The sequence below is a fragment of the Pongo pygmaeus genome, chromosome 5 (genome assembly GCF_028885625.2).
Source record: "Pongo pygmaeus isolate AG05252 chromosome 5, NHGRI_mPonPyg2-v2.0_pri, whole genome shotgun sequence".
NCBI classification, from domain to species: domain Eukaryota; kingdom Metazoa; phylum Chordata; class Mammalia; order Primates; family Hominidae; genus Pongo; species Pongo pygmaeus.
This window is the reverse complement of record NC_072378.2, coordinates 10,684,545-10,704,470: the sequence shown is the minus strand read 5'-3', so window position 1 is coordinate 10,704,470 and position 19,926 is coordinate 10,684,545. Positions and strand designations below refer to the sequence as shown.

At 44.2% G+C, this 19,926-nt stretch overlaps 1 protein-coding gene across 1 annotated transcript; it reads right to left on the bottom strand.

Annotated features, from left to right (window-relative positions):
* Positions 1-10,126: 10,126 nt before the first annotated feature.
* Positions 10,127-19,504, bottom strand: LOC129037867 (transmembrane protein 14B). The gene is made up of 6 exons (XM_054490083.2): positions 19,213-19,504; positions 17,819-17,884; positions 17,389-17,465; positions 15,868-15,969; positions 11,881-11,971; positions 10,127-10,642 (listed from the first exon to the last, which is right to left on the bottom strand). Exons 1-6 carry the CDS (start codon positions 19,437-19,439, stop codon positions 10,591-10,593), a joined length of 615 nt encoding a protein of 204 aa, XP_054346058.2. The 5' UTR covers positions 19,440-19,504; the 3' UTR covers positions 10,127-10,590.
* Between the last annotated feature and the right edge of the window lie 422 nt (positions 19,505-19,926).

Below are 19,926 nucleotides of genomic sequence, written 5' to 3'. Positions count from 1 at the left end.
TGAAGTATTTGATCTACAATTCAATAAATAGTAAATCCAATAAGAACCCTTAAAAAAAAAAAAAAACTTCCAGAAAATGTTTAGAGTGTTTTAGTTTTCATTTGTTGTATGTGCCCAAATGGTTTAGTAGTTCTTCACTTTGCTGTGATTGGCTTACGAGGTTTGTCTTTTGTTTTTGTACAGCAGTTGGGCCAACTTCTGCTGGCTGTCAGCTGTGGTTCTTATTTGACTAAGGCTCTGCGCTGCCATTTTGTCAATGACAGAAAGATTGCAATTATTTGTTTTTCTACTTTGAAGCTATGGGAGCGATGCTAATTTCAATCTTGAGCAGGATGTCTTTTTTTTTTTTTTTTTTTTGAGGCGATGTTTCACTCTTGTGTCCAGGCTGGAGGGCAGTGGCACCATCTTGGCTTACTGCAGCCTCCACCTCCTGGGTTCAAGTGATTCTCCTGCCTCAGCCTCCCGAGTAGCTGGGATTAGAGGCGTGTGCCACCATGCCCGGCTAATTTTTGTAGTATTAGTAGAGACAGGATTTCACCATGTTGGTCAGGCTCAGGCTGGTCTCGAACTCCTGACCTCAGGTGATCCACCTGCCTCGGCCTCCCAAAGTGTGGGGCTTACAGGTGTGAGCGAGTGCTCAGCTTTTTTTTTTTTTTTTTTGTTAGAAATAAATTTATCTTTAACATAGAGAATATCAAAGTTATGCCACCTGATTTTAGTAGACAGCCTGTGTTTTGATCTTGACCAGCACAGTTCCCATGAATTCAAGGTGACTGTCAAGCCTGATGGCTTGATGACTTCGATATTAACCAAGTCAAGGTTCTCTTGGCTGGACATCATTAAGAAAGTTCTAGAAACTGTGTTTGATGCTGGTTCATTGGACTTTTCAAATTGCTTTGTTTCTGTGTCCCTACCAGACACAAAGATGAAGCGTGCCAGCTGGTTCCCCCAAGCCAACTCATGCTGCTGACCACTGACTCAGCTCTGACCTTCACATTTGCTCTGAAGCAAGTGCGTTCAGCTGCTGGGGCAGTGATATCACATAGTACATATATTATTTTCTTAGTTTATTTCCAAACTGGTATTTTAAATAGACACTTTGAACTTTGGGCTACTCTGTTTAAATTTGCCACTTTCTGGACTGGACCTTAGTAATGTAAATTATTTTTAAAGAATAATAATGTTATCAGCTGCTGAGATTTTTTATGTATTTTGTGACTTTGTAACAACTGCTATTGTAATAGGTGTCATCTTGTGGGCATTATACAAAGGCATATTATAAAATAATAATGATATTTTTGTATAGAAGATTCAACTGTTCAGATGTAAGATGTTGAAAAATGTTAAAATCTAAAGAGTAATTTATCCTAGTGGTAATGGTTATATGTATTTGTACAGTTTAAATTAATGTCTCAAAGCTGTGCAGTCTTTTGTTACTGGGAAACTTTTAAACTCTGAATAGACATTAAAATAAATATGGTTAACTAGTGTGTTTTCATTATGTTTTTAAATCTTATATCCTGAATTCTATTTGTTGTTGTTGTTTTAATTAGTAGTCTTTTAAAAAAGCAGTTTTAGGGCCAGGCACAGTGGCTCACACCTGTAATCCCAGAACTTTGGGAGTCATAGGTGGGTGGATCACTTGAGGTCAAGAGTTCAAGACCAGCCTGGCCAAGGTGGCGAAACCCTGTCTCTACTAAAAATGCACAAAAATTAGCTGGGCACAGTGGCGGGCACCTGTAATCCCAGCTACTTGGGCGGCTGAGGTAGGAGAATTGCTTGAACCTGGGAGGCAGAGGTTGCAGTGCAGTGAGATCGTGCCACTGCACTCCAGCCTGGGCGGCAGAGCGAGACTCTGTCTCAAAAAAATAAAAAAGCCGTTTTAGGTTTATGAAAATATTGATCAGAAAGTAGAGTTCCCATATGCCCCTTCATCTGTCCCTCCCCGATTTTCCCTATTATCAACATCTTGCATTCATGTAGATAATTCATTACAACTGATAATCCAGTATTGATATTGTTATTAATTAAAGTCCATAGTTTATATTAGGGTTCACTCTTGTGTTGTACACTATGGATTTTGACAAAATGTCTAAGGACATGTATCCACCATAATAGTATCATAAGAATCGTTTTACTCCCTCAAAATCCTGTCCTCTCCCTATTCATCCTTCCCTATCTTGCCCTGAACCTCTGGCCACCATCGACCTTGTTACTGTCTCCACAGTTTTTCTTTTTCCAGAATTACCTGGGGTCAGGAGTTGGAGACCAGCCTGGCCAACATGGTGAAACCCCGTCTCCACTAATAATGCAAAAACATTAGCTGGCCATGGTGGTGCATGCCTGTAATCCCAGCTACTTGGGAGGCTGAGACAGGAGAATCACTTGAACCCAGGAGGTGGAGGTTGCAGGGAACCAAGATTGTGCTATTGCACTCCAGCCTGGGCAACAAGAGCGAAACTCCATCTCCAAAAATAAATAAATAAATAAATAAAAGAAACTGCCAAACTGTCCTCCAGAGTATCTGTACCATTTTGTATTTCCTGCAGCAATGAATGAGAGCTCCTGTTGCTCCACATCCACACCAGTGTTTGGTGTCATCAGTGTTTTGGATTTTGGTCATTATAATAATGTGTAGTGGTATCTCACTGCTATTATACTTTGCACACTCTAATGACATGATGTTGAGCACCTTTTCATATGCATTGCCATCTGTCTATCTTCTTTGGTAAGGTATCTATTCAGATCTTTTGCCCACCTTTAAGTTGGATTATTTTCTGACTATTGAGTTTTAAGAGTTTGTCTATTTTGGATAACATTCCTTTATTGGATATGTCTTTTGCAAATATTTTATCCCAATCTGTGGCTTGTCTTTTCTTTCTCTTGACAATGTCTTTCAAAGAGCAGGAGTTTTTAAATTTAATGCAGCCTAACTTAATTTTTTCTTGCATAAATGGTGCTTATGATGTCATATCTAAAAAGGCATCACCAAACCCAATCTGGTTATTTCCTAGGAGGCTTTAAAAAAAAAAAAAAAGTTTTTTTAGAGATGGGGTCTCACTCTGTTGTCCAGGTTGGAGTGCAGTGGCACAATCATAGCTTACTGGGATCAAGCTTCCTCCCCTCCTCAGCCTTCCAAGTAGCTGGGACTATAGGTATGGACCACCACAACCAGCTAATGGGAGTTTCATAATTTGCATTTTAAATTTAGATCTGTGATCCTTTTTCAGTTAATTTTTGTGAAAGATGTAAGTTCTGTATCTTGAGTTTTTTTTCATGTTAATGTCCTGTCATTCCAGCACTTTTTTTTTTTTTTTTTGAGACAGAGTCTCGCTCTGACACCCAGGCTGGAGTGCAGTGGCACGATCTCGGCTCAGTGCAGCCTCCACCTCCCAGATTCAAGCGATTCTCCTGCCTCAGCCTCCTGAGTAGCTGGGATTACAGGTGCCCACCACCATGCCTGGCTAATTTTTGTATTTTTGGTAGAGATGGGGTTTCACCATATTGACCAGGCTGGTCTGGAACACCTGACCTCAAGTGATCCACCCACCTCAGCCTCCCAAAGTGCTGGGATTACAGGCATGAGCCACTGTGCCCGGCACATTTGTTGAAAAGACTACCTTTTTTCTTCATGGACTTGCCTCTGCTCCCTTTGTTAAAGATCATTTGACTGTATTTACGTGGGTCTTTTTCTGGGTCCTCTATTCTGTTCTAGATCTATTTGTCTATTCTTTCCCAATACCACACTGTCTTATTTACTTTAGCTTTATAAAAGTTTTGAAGTTGGGTAATGTCAGTCCTCCGATTTGTCTCTCTCCTTCAATATTATGTTGACTATTAGGGTCTTTTACCCCTCCATATAAACTCTAAAATCAGACTGTCGATATCCACAAAGTAACTTACCGGGATTTTGATTGGGATTACATTGAATCTAGATCAAGCTGGGAGAACTGGTATCTTCTTTGACGTCTTTCATTGGTTTTGTAGTTTTTCTCATATAGATCTTGTACATATTTTGTTAGATTTATAGCTAAATATGTGAGGGTTTTTTGGTGCTAACGTAAATTATACTGTAATTTTTTTCTTCCCCCAATACTGTATTTTTAATTTCAAACTTCAATTTTTCATTGCTGGTATATAAGAAAGCAAATTACTCATATATTAACCTTATATCCTCATACCTGCTATAATCACTTATTAGTTCCAGGAGTTTCTTTGTTGATTCTTTGGGACTTTGTACAGACAATCATGTCATCTGCAAGCAAAACAGTTTTATTTCCTCCTGCTAATCAGTATACCTTTTACTTGCTTTTATTGTCTTATTGCATTAGCTAGGACTTCCAGTACAACACTGGAGTGGTGAGAGTAGACAGCCTTACCTTGTTCTGGTTTTAGAAGGGAAAACATCTAGTTTCTTCCCTTATTAAGTATGATGTTAGCTGTAGGGGTTTTTTAATAGATATGCTTTATCAATTTGAGAAAGCTCCTCTCTCTAGTTTTCTGGAAGTTTTTATTACACGTGGATGTTGGATTTTGTCAAATCCTTTCTCTGCGTTTACTGACGTGATCATGTGATTTTCCTTCATCAGCCTGTGGCTGTGATGGTTACATTAATTGATTTTCAAATCTTGCAACTCAGCCTTGCATGTAAATCCCGCTGGATTGTGGTGTGTGATTCCTTTTCTTCTTATTTGACTTGATCTGCTGATACTTTAGAGGCTTTTTCATTTCTGTTCATGTGTGTGTGTCTGTGTGTGTATTTAGAGAGAATGTGCCTAATGCTAACAACTGGTCAATCAGTGAGACTGGGTGAAGGGTATATGGCTGCTCCTGAAGATTATTGAAACTTTCCTATAGATACGAAAATTTTCAAAATAAAATGTTAAAACAACATAAATATATAAAGCAAAGATTTATAAATATAGACAGAAATGATCAGTCAGAGGTTTTTCTCAGAAAAAAGATCTAGAGACCTAAAATAAGTAAAGAAATAATAACACAGTAAACTAAGTTTTTCAAAAGTATAGCATATAGAACTTTGACCAACGAGGAAAATCTTCACATTCTTCTTAAATACATGTAACATTCACAAAAATGTAACCCTATTGTTAGGCCTCAAAGAAAATCTTAAATTCTCAAATGTAGAAATATGCAAGCCACAATCTCTTTCCACAGTGTAATAAAATTGGAATATCACAATAAAAAGCCATGGCCCCCAAATCTATCCACTTAAGAATTCAAAAATATTGTTATAAATACATGTTCAAAAAGGAAATATCAAAATTGAAATGAAAAACCTTTTAGAAATGGACAATAATACACCTCTATATTAAAACTTGTAACATCCAGCCAAAACAGATCTCAGAAATAAATTATGCACATGGTTTATTTGTGGGAAAAAAAAAAAAAACGAGCATGGAAAATATGCTAAATTTGAGCATTTAATTTAGGAAGCTAGAAAAAGAATAACAACGTAAAAAAAAATTTTAAGTAGATTTCAGCCCAGTAGCAATAAGCATACCTAGCACTCAGATATTGGTATCCAGTACCACTGTTCAATAAAAGGAGCCAGGGCTACTTGGAGAAGTGGCTGATTCTAGTACTAGGACAGGAAATATACAAGATGAGCCTAGAACGTCTTATAGTGCCAGACAATAAGGAAGTTCTACAAACACACAAACCAGCCCAATAAGGAAGTTCTACAAACACACAGCCAAAGGGACACAGAGGTCAACTGAGTTTCCAATGGCCAAAGCTGCAACACTTTGAGCAAGAAAATTAAGTATTGCCAGGCACGGTGGCTCACGCCTGTAATCCCAGCACTTTGGGAGGCTGAGGCAGGTGATTCATGAGGTCAGGAGATCGAGACCATCCTGGCTAACATGGTGAAACCCTGTCTCTACCAAAAATACAAAAAATTAGCCAGGCGTGGTGGCGGGCGCCTGTAGTCCCAGCTACTCGGGAGGCTGAGGCAGGAGAATGGCATGAACCCAGGAGGCGGAGGTTGCAGTGAGCCAAGACCATGCCACTGCACTCCAGCCTGGGTGACAGAGCAAGACTCCATCTCAAAAAAAAAAAAAAAAAAGAAAATTAATAAGTATTACAACCCAAAGAAAAAAGAAATATCCATTGAGTCCATACTAAGATGAATGCATGAATGAATGCATGAATGGCCAGGTGTGGCGGTGACTCAAGCTTATAATCCCAGCACTTTGAGAGGCCGAGGTGGGTGGATCACCTGAGGTCAGGAGGTTGAGACCAGCCTGACCAACATGGTGAAACACCATCTCTGCTAAAAATACAAAATTAGCCCGGTGTGGTGGCACACACCTGTAGTCCCAGCTACTCGGGAGGCTGAGACAGGAGAATCACTTGAACCCAGGAGAAGGAGGCTGCAGTGAGCCCAGATCGTGCCACAGCACTCCAGTCTGGGCGAGCGGTCCCGACCTGAGGTCAGGAGTTCGAGACCAGCCTCACCAACATGGAGAAGCCCTGTCTCTATTAAAAATACAAAATTAGCTGGGCGTGGTGGCACATGCCTGTAATCCCAGCTACTCAGGAGGCTGAGGCAGGAGAATCGCTTGAACCTGGGAGCCAGAGGTTGTGGTGAGCCAAGATCGCGCCATTGCACTCCAGCCTGGGTGACTAAGCGAGACTCCATCTCAAAAAAAAAAAAAAAAAAAAAAAAAGAATAAAAATGTGAAGTGCTGTCCAAAGACACAAAAATCTTGTAATGGCCCAATGGGTTCACTTTGCCCTTTGCCTAGACGGAGCCGATTTATCAAGACAGGGAATTGCAATAGAGAAAGTAATTCACTCAGAGCCAGCTGTGCAGGAGACTGGAGTTTTACTGGTACTCAAATCAGTCTCCCAGAGCATTCAAGGACCGAAGTGTTTAAGGGTAACTTGGTGTGCCGGGGCAGCCAGTGAGTCAGGAGTGCTGATTGGTCCGGTGGGAGATTAAGTTATAGGGAGTGCAAGCTGTCCTCCTGCACTGAGTCAGTTCCCGGGTGGGGGCCACAAGATCAGATGAGCCAGTTTATCAATTTGGGCGGTGCCAGGTGATCCATCAAGTATAGGGTCTGTAAGAGAAAGTGCTCCTAACTGAAATTAGCCAGGAGGCCTCTCAGGTTTTAACTAAAGAAAACCTGTCTTTGACTGCAAAGCCGCGTTTCATGTTTCTTTCTTCTTTCTTTAACTTACAGGTATGACTACGGTCAGTGAGCCGATTCTAGTCCATTGCCTGTTTTTGTGCAGACAGCAAGCTAAGAATAGATTTGCATTTTGAAATGGTTGAAAAAATCAAAATAAGACTTACTATTTTGTGATATGTAGAAATCATATGAAATCCAGATTTCAGGGCCCATACGTAGTTTTATTGGAACAGTCACACTCGTTTACCGATTGGCTGTGGCTGCTTTCATTCTACAAAGGCAGAGGTGAACAGCTGGGACACAGATGGCCTGCGAAGCCTAAAATATTCACTATCTGGCCCTTTACAGAACAAGTTTGCAGACTTCCAGCTTAATGTGTCAAAGATTTTTAAAAAGTCCAATTCCACAAAGTTAGCCACTACTAGTGGGAGGGTAAATTGGTGCATCCTCTTCTGAGGGCAATCACAATTTTAAATGCTGAGATGCTCTGACTCAGCATTTAGGAATGTAACCTACAGATTCCTTTGCACATGTTCACGGGGATTTCCGTGAGGATATTTCTTGGTACACCATCCTTTGTAATATCAAAGGCCTCAGGGGATCTGCCCACCTCAGCCTCCCAAAGTGTTGGGATTACAAGCATGAGCCACTGCTCCCGGCTATCAAAGGCATTAAACAAGACATATTTCTATCAGTAGCGGAATAGTAAACTAAATAGTAAACATCCGTACAACTTAAACGCCATTAAAAAGAATTAGATCTTGGCCTGGTGCAGTGGCTCACGCCTGTAATTCCAGTACTTTGGGAGGCAAGATGGGTGGATCACCTGAGGTCAGTTCAAGACCAGCCTGGCCAACATGGTGAAACCCCATCTCTACTAAAAATACAAAAAATTAGCCGGGTGTGGTGGTGCACACCTGTAATCCCAGCTACTCAGGAGGCTAAGGCAGGAGAATCACTTGAACCCGGGAGGTGGAGGTTGCAATGAGCTGAGATCGCACCATTGCACTCCAGCTTGGGCAACAAGAGCCATACTCCATCTCAAAAAAAAGAATTAGATCTCTAAGGAAAGGGTTGAACGCAGTTATGCTACATAGTTTCATGCCTTTGAGGCACTGTATATATTGCTCCAAGACATTTGCCCATCCTTACCTATGAATTCCTCATAGACAACTCACAAAAGGAGTTCATGTCAACTGACTCATGAATCAACTGACAAGACTCAGCTTAACTATTGGTTCCTTTGTGAAGCCTACCTTGACTCCCTAAACAGAAATGCCCACTCCCCTCCTTGTGCCCCCACAGTAATATGGATCTACCTCCATTATACACTTATTTCTATACTGTCTTTGTTTAGATGTCCACCTCCTCCACTAGACTCCAGAAGGGCAAGCACCATGGCTTGTTCTTTGCACTGCTAGGACCCAGCACAACCCTTAGGCAGTACTCAGGGATCTTTGCAGAGAAGCAGGGATGAGAGGATTTGGCAAGGGCTATGAAGACCTCCTGCCTCTCATCTGTGGGCAGCCTTAGAATTTTCCAGGCTGATTGCTGGGGACCAAATAGTCACATGGGGACCTACTTGGCACCTAAACTAATTCTCATGTTCAGGGAACCTTGTCATTCATGAGGAGCCAGGTCCTCCTCTAGGACTGAAGGTGGCAAAAATGTGTGCCCTTTGTAAACACTCCATGACACATGAAAAAATGGCCAACGTTGAGACTCAAAATCTTAGCTATGGAAGCCTGGGAGGATGGTAGCTTTGGATGGTCTGTGGCCTTCTGATGCCTCTACCACTGCAACACAAGAGCCCTTAATTGTCCAGAGTCCTATAAAAAAGGATGGAAAACTAGGACCACCATCAAGAGGCTTATGCAAATACATAAAATGTCTGAATTATACTCTAAACTCAACCAATATCAGTTAGGGTAAGTCAGTAGCAAATATCATTTTTTTTCTTGAGACGGAGGCTCACCCTGTCGCCCAGGTTGGAGTGCAGTGGCGCGATCTCGGCTTGCTGTAACCACCGCCTCCCGGGTTCAAGCAATTCTCCTGCCTCAGCCTCCTGAGTAGCTGGGATTACAGGCATGTGCCACCACACCCAGCAAATTTTTGAATTTTTAGTAGAGACAGGGTTTCACCATGTTGGCCAGGCTGGTCTCAAACTCCTGACCTCAGGTGATCCACCCATCTCGGCCTCCCAAAGTGTTGGCATTACAGGCGTGAGCCACTGCGCCCGGCTCCTTACCTTTTTAAAGAGGGAATGAAAACTAAAGCAAGGAGCACCAGATTGAGTTAATTCTTCATGTTGAAACATGAATAAAGTGAACTAAAAACGTACCAGTATCCAGTAAATGTGTCCAATGTAGAGACCAAACTAGGTGATTCAAGCTCTAGATGGGTCTTCTAGTTTCACAATTATGTATGAACTAATTAACCAAAAAACCACTTTTTTCTTTTTTTGCTACACAGTCCTAAATCTTAGAAATCCTCAGTGGCCAGGTACAGTGGCTCATGCTCATTACCCCAGCACTTTGGGAGGCCAAGGAGAGAGAATCGCATGAGACCAGGAGTTTGATACCAGCCTGGGCAACAGAGCAAGACTGCACCTCTACAAAAAAATAAAATAAATTAGCAAGGTGGTATGCACCAGTAGTACCAGCTATTCAGGAGGCTGAAGTGGGATGACTGAACCCAAGAGTTTGAGGCTACAGTGAGATATGATTGTACCACTGCCCTCCAGCCTAGGTGACAAAGACCCTGTCTCTTAAAAAGCAAACAAAAAAAATCCTCAGAGATCATTTTTGAAACAAGCTTCAATGCAATGTACAATCAAACAACTTTCCTTGGTCCTTAAATTACTCAAAATAGGTAATTTCTAAATATTAACAAAATACTTTCAAGTTTCTATATCTAGCAACATCTCATTCTATGAACTAGACTAGCTCTGGCAATGAAGACACCATAAGAAATATTATTTATAGTAAACTTTATTTTCATTGATATTTCACTTAACATAATTTCAAAGTCAGTCTGTGGTCTAAGATGAGCAAAAGAAAAGATATTCTAAATCTCTCGAGAGATTTTTTTCACACTGTTCCTCTGAGCAGGGAATGGGGTTTCAGTGTTCTCAATGTCAACACCTAACATTTTACCCTTGAGATTTACCTATAGATACAGAAAGAAGAGATAAAATCAATATACAAGAATCGATCTCTATGAGGGTCTCAATAAGCTCGTGTTACATGCTCACCACCTCTGTAGGGTTATAATGGTAACAACTGATTTTCCACCCCTCCGCCAAATTTGGTGTCTTTTTTTTTTAGGTAAAATGTCAGATGCAAAAATGCTGCACTTATTTCTCTTAATACATTGAAAATAGTGGAAGATGCAGATTTTTAATCCTTCATGAGTCCAAGCTGGAACATGACTTCTGCTAATCAGATGTCATCAACATACGAACTCCAACTTTGGCGGCCATCAGCAAACTGTTTAAAACGAATAAGATAGAAAACGTCAGGTAAAAGACAGAACAGGCAACTATGTTTTTAAGGAACTAAACTCTGCAGGTTCCTCACAACTGTATGGGGGAGAAGGTACTAAGGCAAGAGTGGTCAGAGGTAAAATTTCCATCCCTGGAGGAACCAGAGAAAAAGCAAGCCAAGGGACAGTCTCACACTGAGGTCTTAAAATAGCACACATGAGCTGGATCCTAATCCAACTGCCAATAATTTGAAGAGATGAAGAAATGGAGGCAGGAGAAAGCAAGGCCTCCCCACCATCGCAGATCTGATTAATGGTAGACTCTCCAGCCTCTCAGTTTACTGTTCTAGACCTTGCTCCATACTGACTCTTTTGCTTCAGGTATAAAATATTATACTGGCAGCATCATGACTATGATCAGAGTAGAGTATGTAATCTTTCTCGAAAACAGGTTTTTTAAAATTCCCCTGCCTTAAGGATGTCTTTATCATACTTAACAACTGAAGTTTTTTTTTTTTGAGACGGACTCTTCACTCACTCTGTTGCCCAGGCTGCAGTGCAGCGGCACGATTTCAACTTACTGCAACCTCCGCCTCCCCAGTTCAAGTTAGTCTCCTGTCTCAACCTCCCAAGTAGCTGGGATTACAGGTGTCCACCACCGCACCCACCTAATTTTTGTATTTTTCATAGAGAGGGGTTTCACCATGTTGGCCAGGCTGGTCTCAAACTCCTGACCTCAAGTAATATGCCCACCATGGCCTCCCACTGTGCTGGGATTACAGGTGTGAGCCACCGTGCCTGGCCTACAACTAAATTTTTTAAAAACCACAATTTGGTTTAGGTATTATAATCAAAATTAGAAAACAGGATTCAATCAAAATTCCCTTTTAGCAAATTTTCTATAAAAGAGACCTACACATCTAAGAAATATGGGACCCCCACACATCCTCCGCAAGTCACACAAAAGGCTGCAGTCATGGCTTCGCACTAAAACTTCTGCCACCATATAGGAAGGAGCTAGGATCAGAGAACAAAGCCATCTCCACAGTGAATACATATACTCATGTCATTTGACATTAAATCAACTATTGTTTTTGAAGCATCTCCTATTAGTGTATAAATCAAACGTCAGTTGATGCATAGCATCAGATATTCTGAAACAAGTAAGGTTTTGAATGCATAAAGTATTCTGGGCAATAAACTGAACTCTACATGGTAAAGAAGAGTAATATAATGAAAGTACCTGGCACCTGCAATTAAACCTACAGGCATGAATTTTCCATAGTAGTAGGATCTCATTCCCATAACACCAACAAAAGTAACAGATGTAGCGGCTGAAAAAGATACAAAGAAGGGTCAAAACTCATTAGTCTTCTACGCAGAGGAATCAGAAGTAGACCAAGCCCCACCTATCTCTCAAGGCTCACGCCTCATCCTATGCTTATTCCTCTTTCCCCAAGTAGGGGAGATTACTAGCTGCCCACATCCTATGGGTCCAAGTACCAATACTGGCCAAATAGGGCCCTTCACAGCCTGGGCCCTGCCTGCCCTTCCAGCCTCATCTCTTACCACTTGTCTTCTGCAAAACCCATACTTTAGCCATCAATGTGTTAGTTTTCTCCAAAATGCTGTTGTTTCTCACGCCCTGCAGACACTATTTCCTCTACCCTGCACGCAATTCCCACTGGGTATCTGTCAAAGCACCTACTACATGGCAAGCGCTGTGCTAGGAGCTGGAGAATACAAAGGTAATCATAACTGTCTTTGCCCTTTTACAATGCTTCAGGTCTGATGGGACAGACTTTAAACAATCACAAAGAAAAACAAGGTACAATGTGTGCTTCAGGTATAATTGATGCTACACAAAAAAGCTCAAGAGGGGGATCAATCAACCTATTCAGGGAGATCATGCAAGGCTTTTAGCCAAGGAAGTGAAGACTGACTGAGATCTGAAATTACGGCAGGAGTTAATAAGCTGAAGGATGGGAATGCCCTTTCCAGGCAGAGGGGACAGTATATGCAGAGGCCCTGTGGTGACAGGGAGCATGGCACATTCACCCTAAAAGGGCAGTGTGGCACAGAAGTCAAGATGCAGTTTGTGAGTAAGAGGGGCCAGACCACATGGAGCCTTCAAGGCCATACTAAGGATTGGGTTTTCATCATAAGAGCAACGAGAAGCTATTAAAGGATACTAAGCAGAGGGATGCATGAACAGAGTTGCATTATTATTATTATTTTTTGACACAGAGTCTCACTCTGCAACACACGCTGGAGTGCAGTGGCATGATCTCAGCTCACTACAACCTCTACCTCCCGGGTTCAAGCAATGCTCAAGTCTTTTTTAATTTTAGTAGAGACAGGGTTTCACCATGTTGCCCAGGGTGGTGTCGAACTCCTGAGCTCAGGCAATCCGCCTGCCTTGGCCTCCCAAAGTGCTAGGACTACAGGCGGGAGCCACCGCACCCGGCCCAGAGTTGCATTATGAAAGCATAATTCTAGCTATACTTTAGAGAACAAACTTCAGGGAAACTAGAGGGTACATGGGGATACCAGCTAAGGAACGTCCTTGGGAATGCAGGTAAGAAAGAGGGGATAACTGGGACTAGGACGATGGCTGTGAAGATGAAAAAGAGGACAACTCAGGATAAGGGCTGGAGGTAGTGTCGACAAGACCTGCTGATGAATTAGTCAGAAAGGGGGTGGTGGAAAGGAAAGAGAGCAATTAAGAACTGAATGAATGGAGAACGGAAGACAGGGGGAGTGTGTGGCCATGAGGTTAGGTTCGGGCAGATTCCTGGAGACATCTGAAGGAAAGTGGGCAGATGAATACATGAGAGTCCAGCCTGGAGGAGAGAGAAATTTGTGTCATTTGTGTATCGGTGGAAATTAAAGGCATAAGCTTCAATGAAACTGTCAAGTGAGTAGATAAAAAGAGCCTGAAGAACTTCAATATCTAGTGGCCAAAAAGGAAAATGGGCTGCCAAAAGAGAATGAGAGGATAAAAAGGGAAACCAGGAGAATGGAAAATGATTGGTCAACCGTGCTGAGAACTGCTAAATCGCCAAGTAAAATGAGGACTGAAAAATGTACATTGGATTTTGTACAAACACAGGTCACTGGCAGCCTCAGGGAGAGGTATTCCACAAACACAGGGACAGAAACGGACACTGAAATGGGCTGATCATGTGTGATGGGAGAGGAAGCATAAATGATCTTTATTTTTTGAAACGGAGTTTCGCTCTTATTGCCCAGGCTGGAGTGCAGTGGCGTCATCTCGGCTCACCGCAACCTCCACCTCCCGGGTTCAAGCGATTCTCCTGCCTCAGCCTCCTGAGTAGCTGGGATTACAGGTGACAGCCACCATGCCCGGCTAATTTTGTATTTTTAGTAAAGACGGGGCTTTCTCCAAGTTGGTCAGACTGATCTCGAACTCCTGACCTCAGGTGAGCCGCCTGCCTCGGTCTCCCAAAGTGCCGGGATTATAGGCGTGAGCCACTGCGCCCAGCTGCATAAATGATCTTTAAGAAGTTTGTGGTCTACCGCCATACCACCCTGAATGTGCTCGATCTTGTCTGATCCAGAAGCTAAGCAGGGTCGGTCCGGTCCTGCATGGTACTTGGATGGGAGACTACCACCCCACCTTCGGGGAAATACCAGGTGCTGTAGGCTTTTGGCCTCCCACTCCCTCCCTCTTTCCCTCTTGACTAGGCGTGCTGCCTCATGGCTGTAATCCCAGCACTTCGGGAGTCCGAGGCGGGCAGATCACCTGAGGTCAGGCATTCCAAACCAGCCCAGACAACATGGCGAAACCCCTGTACCTGCTAAAAATGCAAACATTAGCCTGACATGGTGGAAGACACCTTTAATCCCAGCTACCTAGAAGGCTGAGGCAGGAGAATCGCTTGAATCCAAGAGGCAGAGGTTGCAGTGAGCCAAGACCGCGCCACTGCACTCTAGCTTGGGCAACACAGTGAGACTCCGTCTCAAAAAAAAAAAAAAAAAAAAAAAAAAAAAAGTAGTTTATGAAGGGGAAGGAGACAAGCACATCTGAATATCAATGCGGGGATCCACCTAAAAGGAGGAATACAAATACAAGATCCTGGTCAGTGTAAAGGTCTGGAGAAGGTCAGGGAGAAGACACCCAAAGCCCAGAGGAAGACACTGGTGTTGGAGAGGAGGGAAACAGGACGAGGGGAGGCTTGGAGATTAAAGGCTCCAGGAGTCCCCACCTGATTGCTGCTGTTTTTTCTCTACGATAGGCGTGAGGTCATTTGCTGAGTGGAGTAGGATCAGAGAAAGGGAAAATGCAGGCTCAAGTCATTCTGGAGCATGAGGGAGGGAGCTGTTAGGCAGAGATGGGACCTGGACGCGTCTCCTTCCCCCGCACACCCCATTAGCCATCACGGACCTCCCTTCCCAACCCCAGCTGATGTGTACAGATCACACAGCTTCTCCCTCCCACGTGGCACTCATTCTCACATGGGGTTTGTAGAGACCGCAAGGAACCCACACTCCTAGCAGTGTCTGACACATGGGTGGAGCCCCACAGAAATGTACTGAAAGCCACTCTGATAAGGAGGACTCTTATGTCCCCCACACCACTCACTGTCCTCACTGTCCGTGCTGCTCACAGGGTACCTTTCCAGTCCTGCTTCTATGCTCATGTCTTACTTCCCCAGTGAACTCAGTTGAAAGCTCCTTGAAAGCATGGCCTACGTCTTATGTATTTATTTAGCTGACTGCTAAAGAGGTGATTTTCAAATGGGAAAAACGTAACGCAGATGCAAACCTAACCCAGATATGTGATATTTTAGTGATGCTGAGGCCAATGGTCTTCAGTGGAAAACCTCAACGGTTGACACATATTTGTCTTATACAAGTTTAATGCTGACTTTACTGGGTAAATACGGGTAATACAAGTTTGATGCTAATTCTACTGGGTAAACACTGAAAACAAGGCCCACAGAGGATGGATGACTTTCTGAGAGTCACACAATTCACGAGGTATGGTAATCTTTCCATATTATCTACATAAACGATAAACAGGAACCAGGACAATTCCCATCGCCCTTCTCCTATTTTAAAACTTTGAGGACTTGGACTTGGAGAAGCAGTGAAACTGTCGTAAATTAAGTGGGAAGAACTCGCTCCATCCCACCAAACCAGGGTCTTTTGGAAAAGAATATTCCAGATACATGATTGCCCTAAGGAGATGCTGAAGCAGACATACCTAGGAAACCCCAAACGTTCCTTGGATCCTGAGACAGCTGGTAAGCACCCAGGCCGGCTAGACTGCCGAAGAGCAGCCCTGCAGCCAGGGACGGCACGCTGCCTAGAGGGAAGCAAACACAGCTTGCATTGTAATGTCAGGCACTTATTTCACTAACGGAATCCACGAGACCCCCTGCCCTACAAAGGAGGACAGCACAGAGAACTCTCAACGCAGCTCATAGCCAAGGTGGACTCAAGCAGGAAGACGTTACGGAGAGTGTGCTATCTTCTCAGAGAAGTCAGGGTCTTCCCACTCCATTTTTCTCTCCTCTAATAGGCATGGCACTTCCATCTAAGGAAAGGAAAGAGGGCCATCTTCCCTCCTTAGACGGAACTATGGCTAGGCCTTCTTTTGTAATGCCTAACCTTGTTTTTAGACTCTCCCTTTCCTTTAATCACCTAGCCTTGTTTCCACGTGAATTGACTCTTCCTTAGCTAAGAGAGCCAGACAGACTCCATCTTGGCTCTTTCACTGGCAGCCCCGTCCTCAAGGACTTAACTTGTGCAAGCTGACTCCCAGCACATTCAAGAATGCAATTAACTGATAAGACACTGTGGCGAGCTATATCTGCAGCTCCCAGGAATTCATCCGATTGATAACGCCCAAAGCCTGGCGTCTATCACCTTGTAATAGTCTTAAAGCCCCTGCACCTGGAACTGTTTACTTTCCTGTAACCATTTATCCTTTTAACTTTTTTGCCTACTTTACTTCAGTAAAATTGTTTTAACTACACCCCCCCTCCCCTTTCTAAACCAAAGTTATAAAAGAAAATTTAGCCCCTTCTTCAAGGCTGAGAGAACTTTGGGCGTTAGCCATCTCTTAGCCCCCAGCTAAATAAACAGACTCTTAATTCATCTCAAAGTGTGGTGTTTTCTCTAACTCGCTCAAGTACAACACTTTCTAACCAGGCCTGATTAACCATGAAGGGCTGGAATTGTGTACAGGCAGGACCTCCAGCAAATCACAAAAGGAGAGGGAAATAGGGTCAGGCAGTTAAAAAAAAATAGAAGATCAGGAGAATAAGAAGTCTGGTGCAGGGATTGGGGTGGGAATGCAGGCAAGGACTAGGGGGCAAAAACAAGCACAGCCACTTACACACCCCTGCCTGGCCTAATGAGGAAACTTCAAAATACCAGTCTGTGTAGGCCAGAGGTTGCCTCCTACTTAAGCCCAGAGATGGCACTTGGGGGTCATGGCTGATGAATGGTAGTCAATGATAATAACAAACTACAACCACCCCTGCCTACCTTTAGATAAAGAGGCAAAATTAAGTAATTCCACAAGAGGCCTGGCTCAGCTTCACCAGACAACCAAAAGGCAAGGGCAGGAGCTGCAAGACAGACAAGGAAGCCTGCACTCCAGCTTGGGGACCTACAGCAAAGCTGAGTCAAACGAGATTGCTTCTCAGGGACACGGACACTCACATTTCACTGGAACAACGTGAAGATGTTAAGAGGCTAAGTAACAACAAAACCCTACCTGTTTTTACATAGCCAACGATCCCACCAGAAACAACCAGCGCTGTGTAGCCAAAGCCAAACCAATGCAAAGGCACTCTGAAAACACAAGAGAAGTCAGTGAGAAGTCAGCGCTAACCTGGCTTTAAAAACAAACCATATTGTCATAGGATGGGACTAAAAGGTAATCACTCCCCACAGGTCCTATCTGCCCACAGGTCCTATCACTGAAAATAAGGCCCACAGAGGTTGGATGACTTTCTGAGAGTCACACAACTCAGCAAAGCTAGAGCTGGGACTCAAACCCAAGTTTCTGGCCCACAGGTTCAGTGATCCTCCCATCCCCCACGCCATCCCAGGCAGTCTACTCTTAGGGTTCTTGTCGGCTGAGGAAAGGAACTCTGGTTTCTGGAAGCTCCTGGCTACTCTCTAACCATTTACTGTCCACTCACAATGGGAAGAGGGGCTTCTCCATTCTTCTCTTCTCAGTCCAGAAAGGAGACGACCCAGGCCTGCATCTGGGGAAAACAAGCCAGATCAGCGGTGATTAAAACCACAGCTCCCCAGCAGTCAGAAAGAAGTGTGTTCAACCTGCAGGCTATGCAACCTAAGTTTCAGTATCCTTCACTGTACCATGAGGATAACACTGGTACCAATTTCCTGGGGGTGTTATGAGCATTCAATGGATGTCAATGTAAAGGTGCTTAGCACATAGTAAACCCTGAACAGATGCTGATCATTTCACATAGGTCCACAGGAAACTCAGCAAGATCCAATGACCAGCTCTATAATCAGGGAATGTGTTAGTCACTTCATTAAGCACTCACATTATCACTAAATTGGAAAGCAAACACTCCCGTGCCCTTAATCCAACTACTTTAATGTCTCTTTTGAGGGGAGGCAGGGATGTTGCTTTTCTTCACTGATGCAACAGCCAGTTTCAATACTCAATTTTTTTTTTAGAAACTTCTGCATCCAACTCACAGTTCTCGTTAGGAGGGCAGAAGGGGGGGGTAAAATACACGGAAACTCAAGTCAGAATCACATGTGACATTGCACCCTCGGAAAAACAGCTCCTATTTTCTTACAGAAAAGTATTCTGTATGCAGTGAGCCTAACAAGATGGAAAGCAATGCATACCCCGTTTATTCTGTTAAAAGAATTAGGCCAGGCCAAGTGGCTCACGCTTCTAATCCCAGTACTTTGGGAGGCCCAGGCAGAAGGATCACCTGAGGTTAGGAGTTCGAGAACAGCTTGGTCAACATGGTGAAACCCATATTCTATTAAAACACACACACACACACACACACACACACACACAAATCGGGCACGGTGGCATGCACCTGTAATCCCAGCTACTTGGGAGGCTGAGGTGGGAGGATGGCTTGAGCCCAGGAGGCAGAGGCTGCAATGAGACATATTCAGGCTACTGCACTCCAGGCTGGGCGACACAGCGAAAACCCCCACCCCCCAAAAAAAGAAAGAACTAACTTCCCATAAAACGGGGAAGGGCAGCGGGCTTGGGATCTTGCCCACAGTTCTTAACTCGAGGCGACACTAAGTAAGAGAGGCTTTTAAAGAGCTGGAGCAACAAAACCACCAGGAAACGAGGCAACACTATGCTACAAGGGTAAGCCTTTGTCTCAGGAGCTCAGGGGCTCCGCGCATCCACAGCCTCTTTTAAGACAAGCAGAGAATACCCAACGAGAAAAGCACCGACCACACAGCCTAAAGGCCCGCTGAATCGGGGGAACGAAAAGCAGACGGCCGTGAAACTCCTAAATAATCCCTAAAAGTTAAAAGTGGCAGAAAATAATAACAATACTCCCCAAATACCCGCACCGACCTCCCGAAGGCCCGCAGGGTGCACAATGGAGGGCAAGCCGCGGGACACAGCACCCAGGTCTCGCCGGAAACGCGGTTGCGTGCGCGCTGCGTCCCGGGGGCGCGGCAGGGCGGGGAGAAAGGCGAGGCGTCGTGGCGCGTGCGCAGTGTCCTTGGAGAAGGATGAGCGGAGAATGGGGACGGTGGGGGCGTGGCTTGAGCAGCCGAGTAGCAGCACGCGCCCTGCATCCCGGGGGCGGGGAGTGGGGCGGGGCATCGCGGCGAGCGCCGATGGCGGGGAACAGGGCGGGGAATCTCTGTGCTTCCTCAATCCCCAGGCCCAGCACCTGCAGGGCCGACCAGCTCCAATCCCAGGTCCAATCCTGAGTGGCCAAAAGCCGGAAACCCGGAGTTGGAATTGGGTCTTGCACAAGCTGGACCACGTAAGCTGGGCCAGGCGGCAGGTGGAGGCCACCGCTGCGGGAGGAGGGCATCTGAAGATTTTGAAGGACCTCATTAATAGAGGGTATAAACCAGATGCGGGCCATCAGGGAGGATTGTTACTCTAGCCCGATCTTGTTTGTTTACACCAGGAAGGGCCTGCCTTCCACCTGCAAGAAAATATGGCGGCTGCAGAATAATGTGGCTCAATGCCAAATATCCGTTTGTTTTAGGGAGTGAGGCTACTTGAGAAGCATCTTAAATGTGGAGAGAGAGCAACTTAAATCTGATTTCC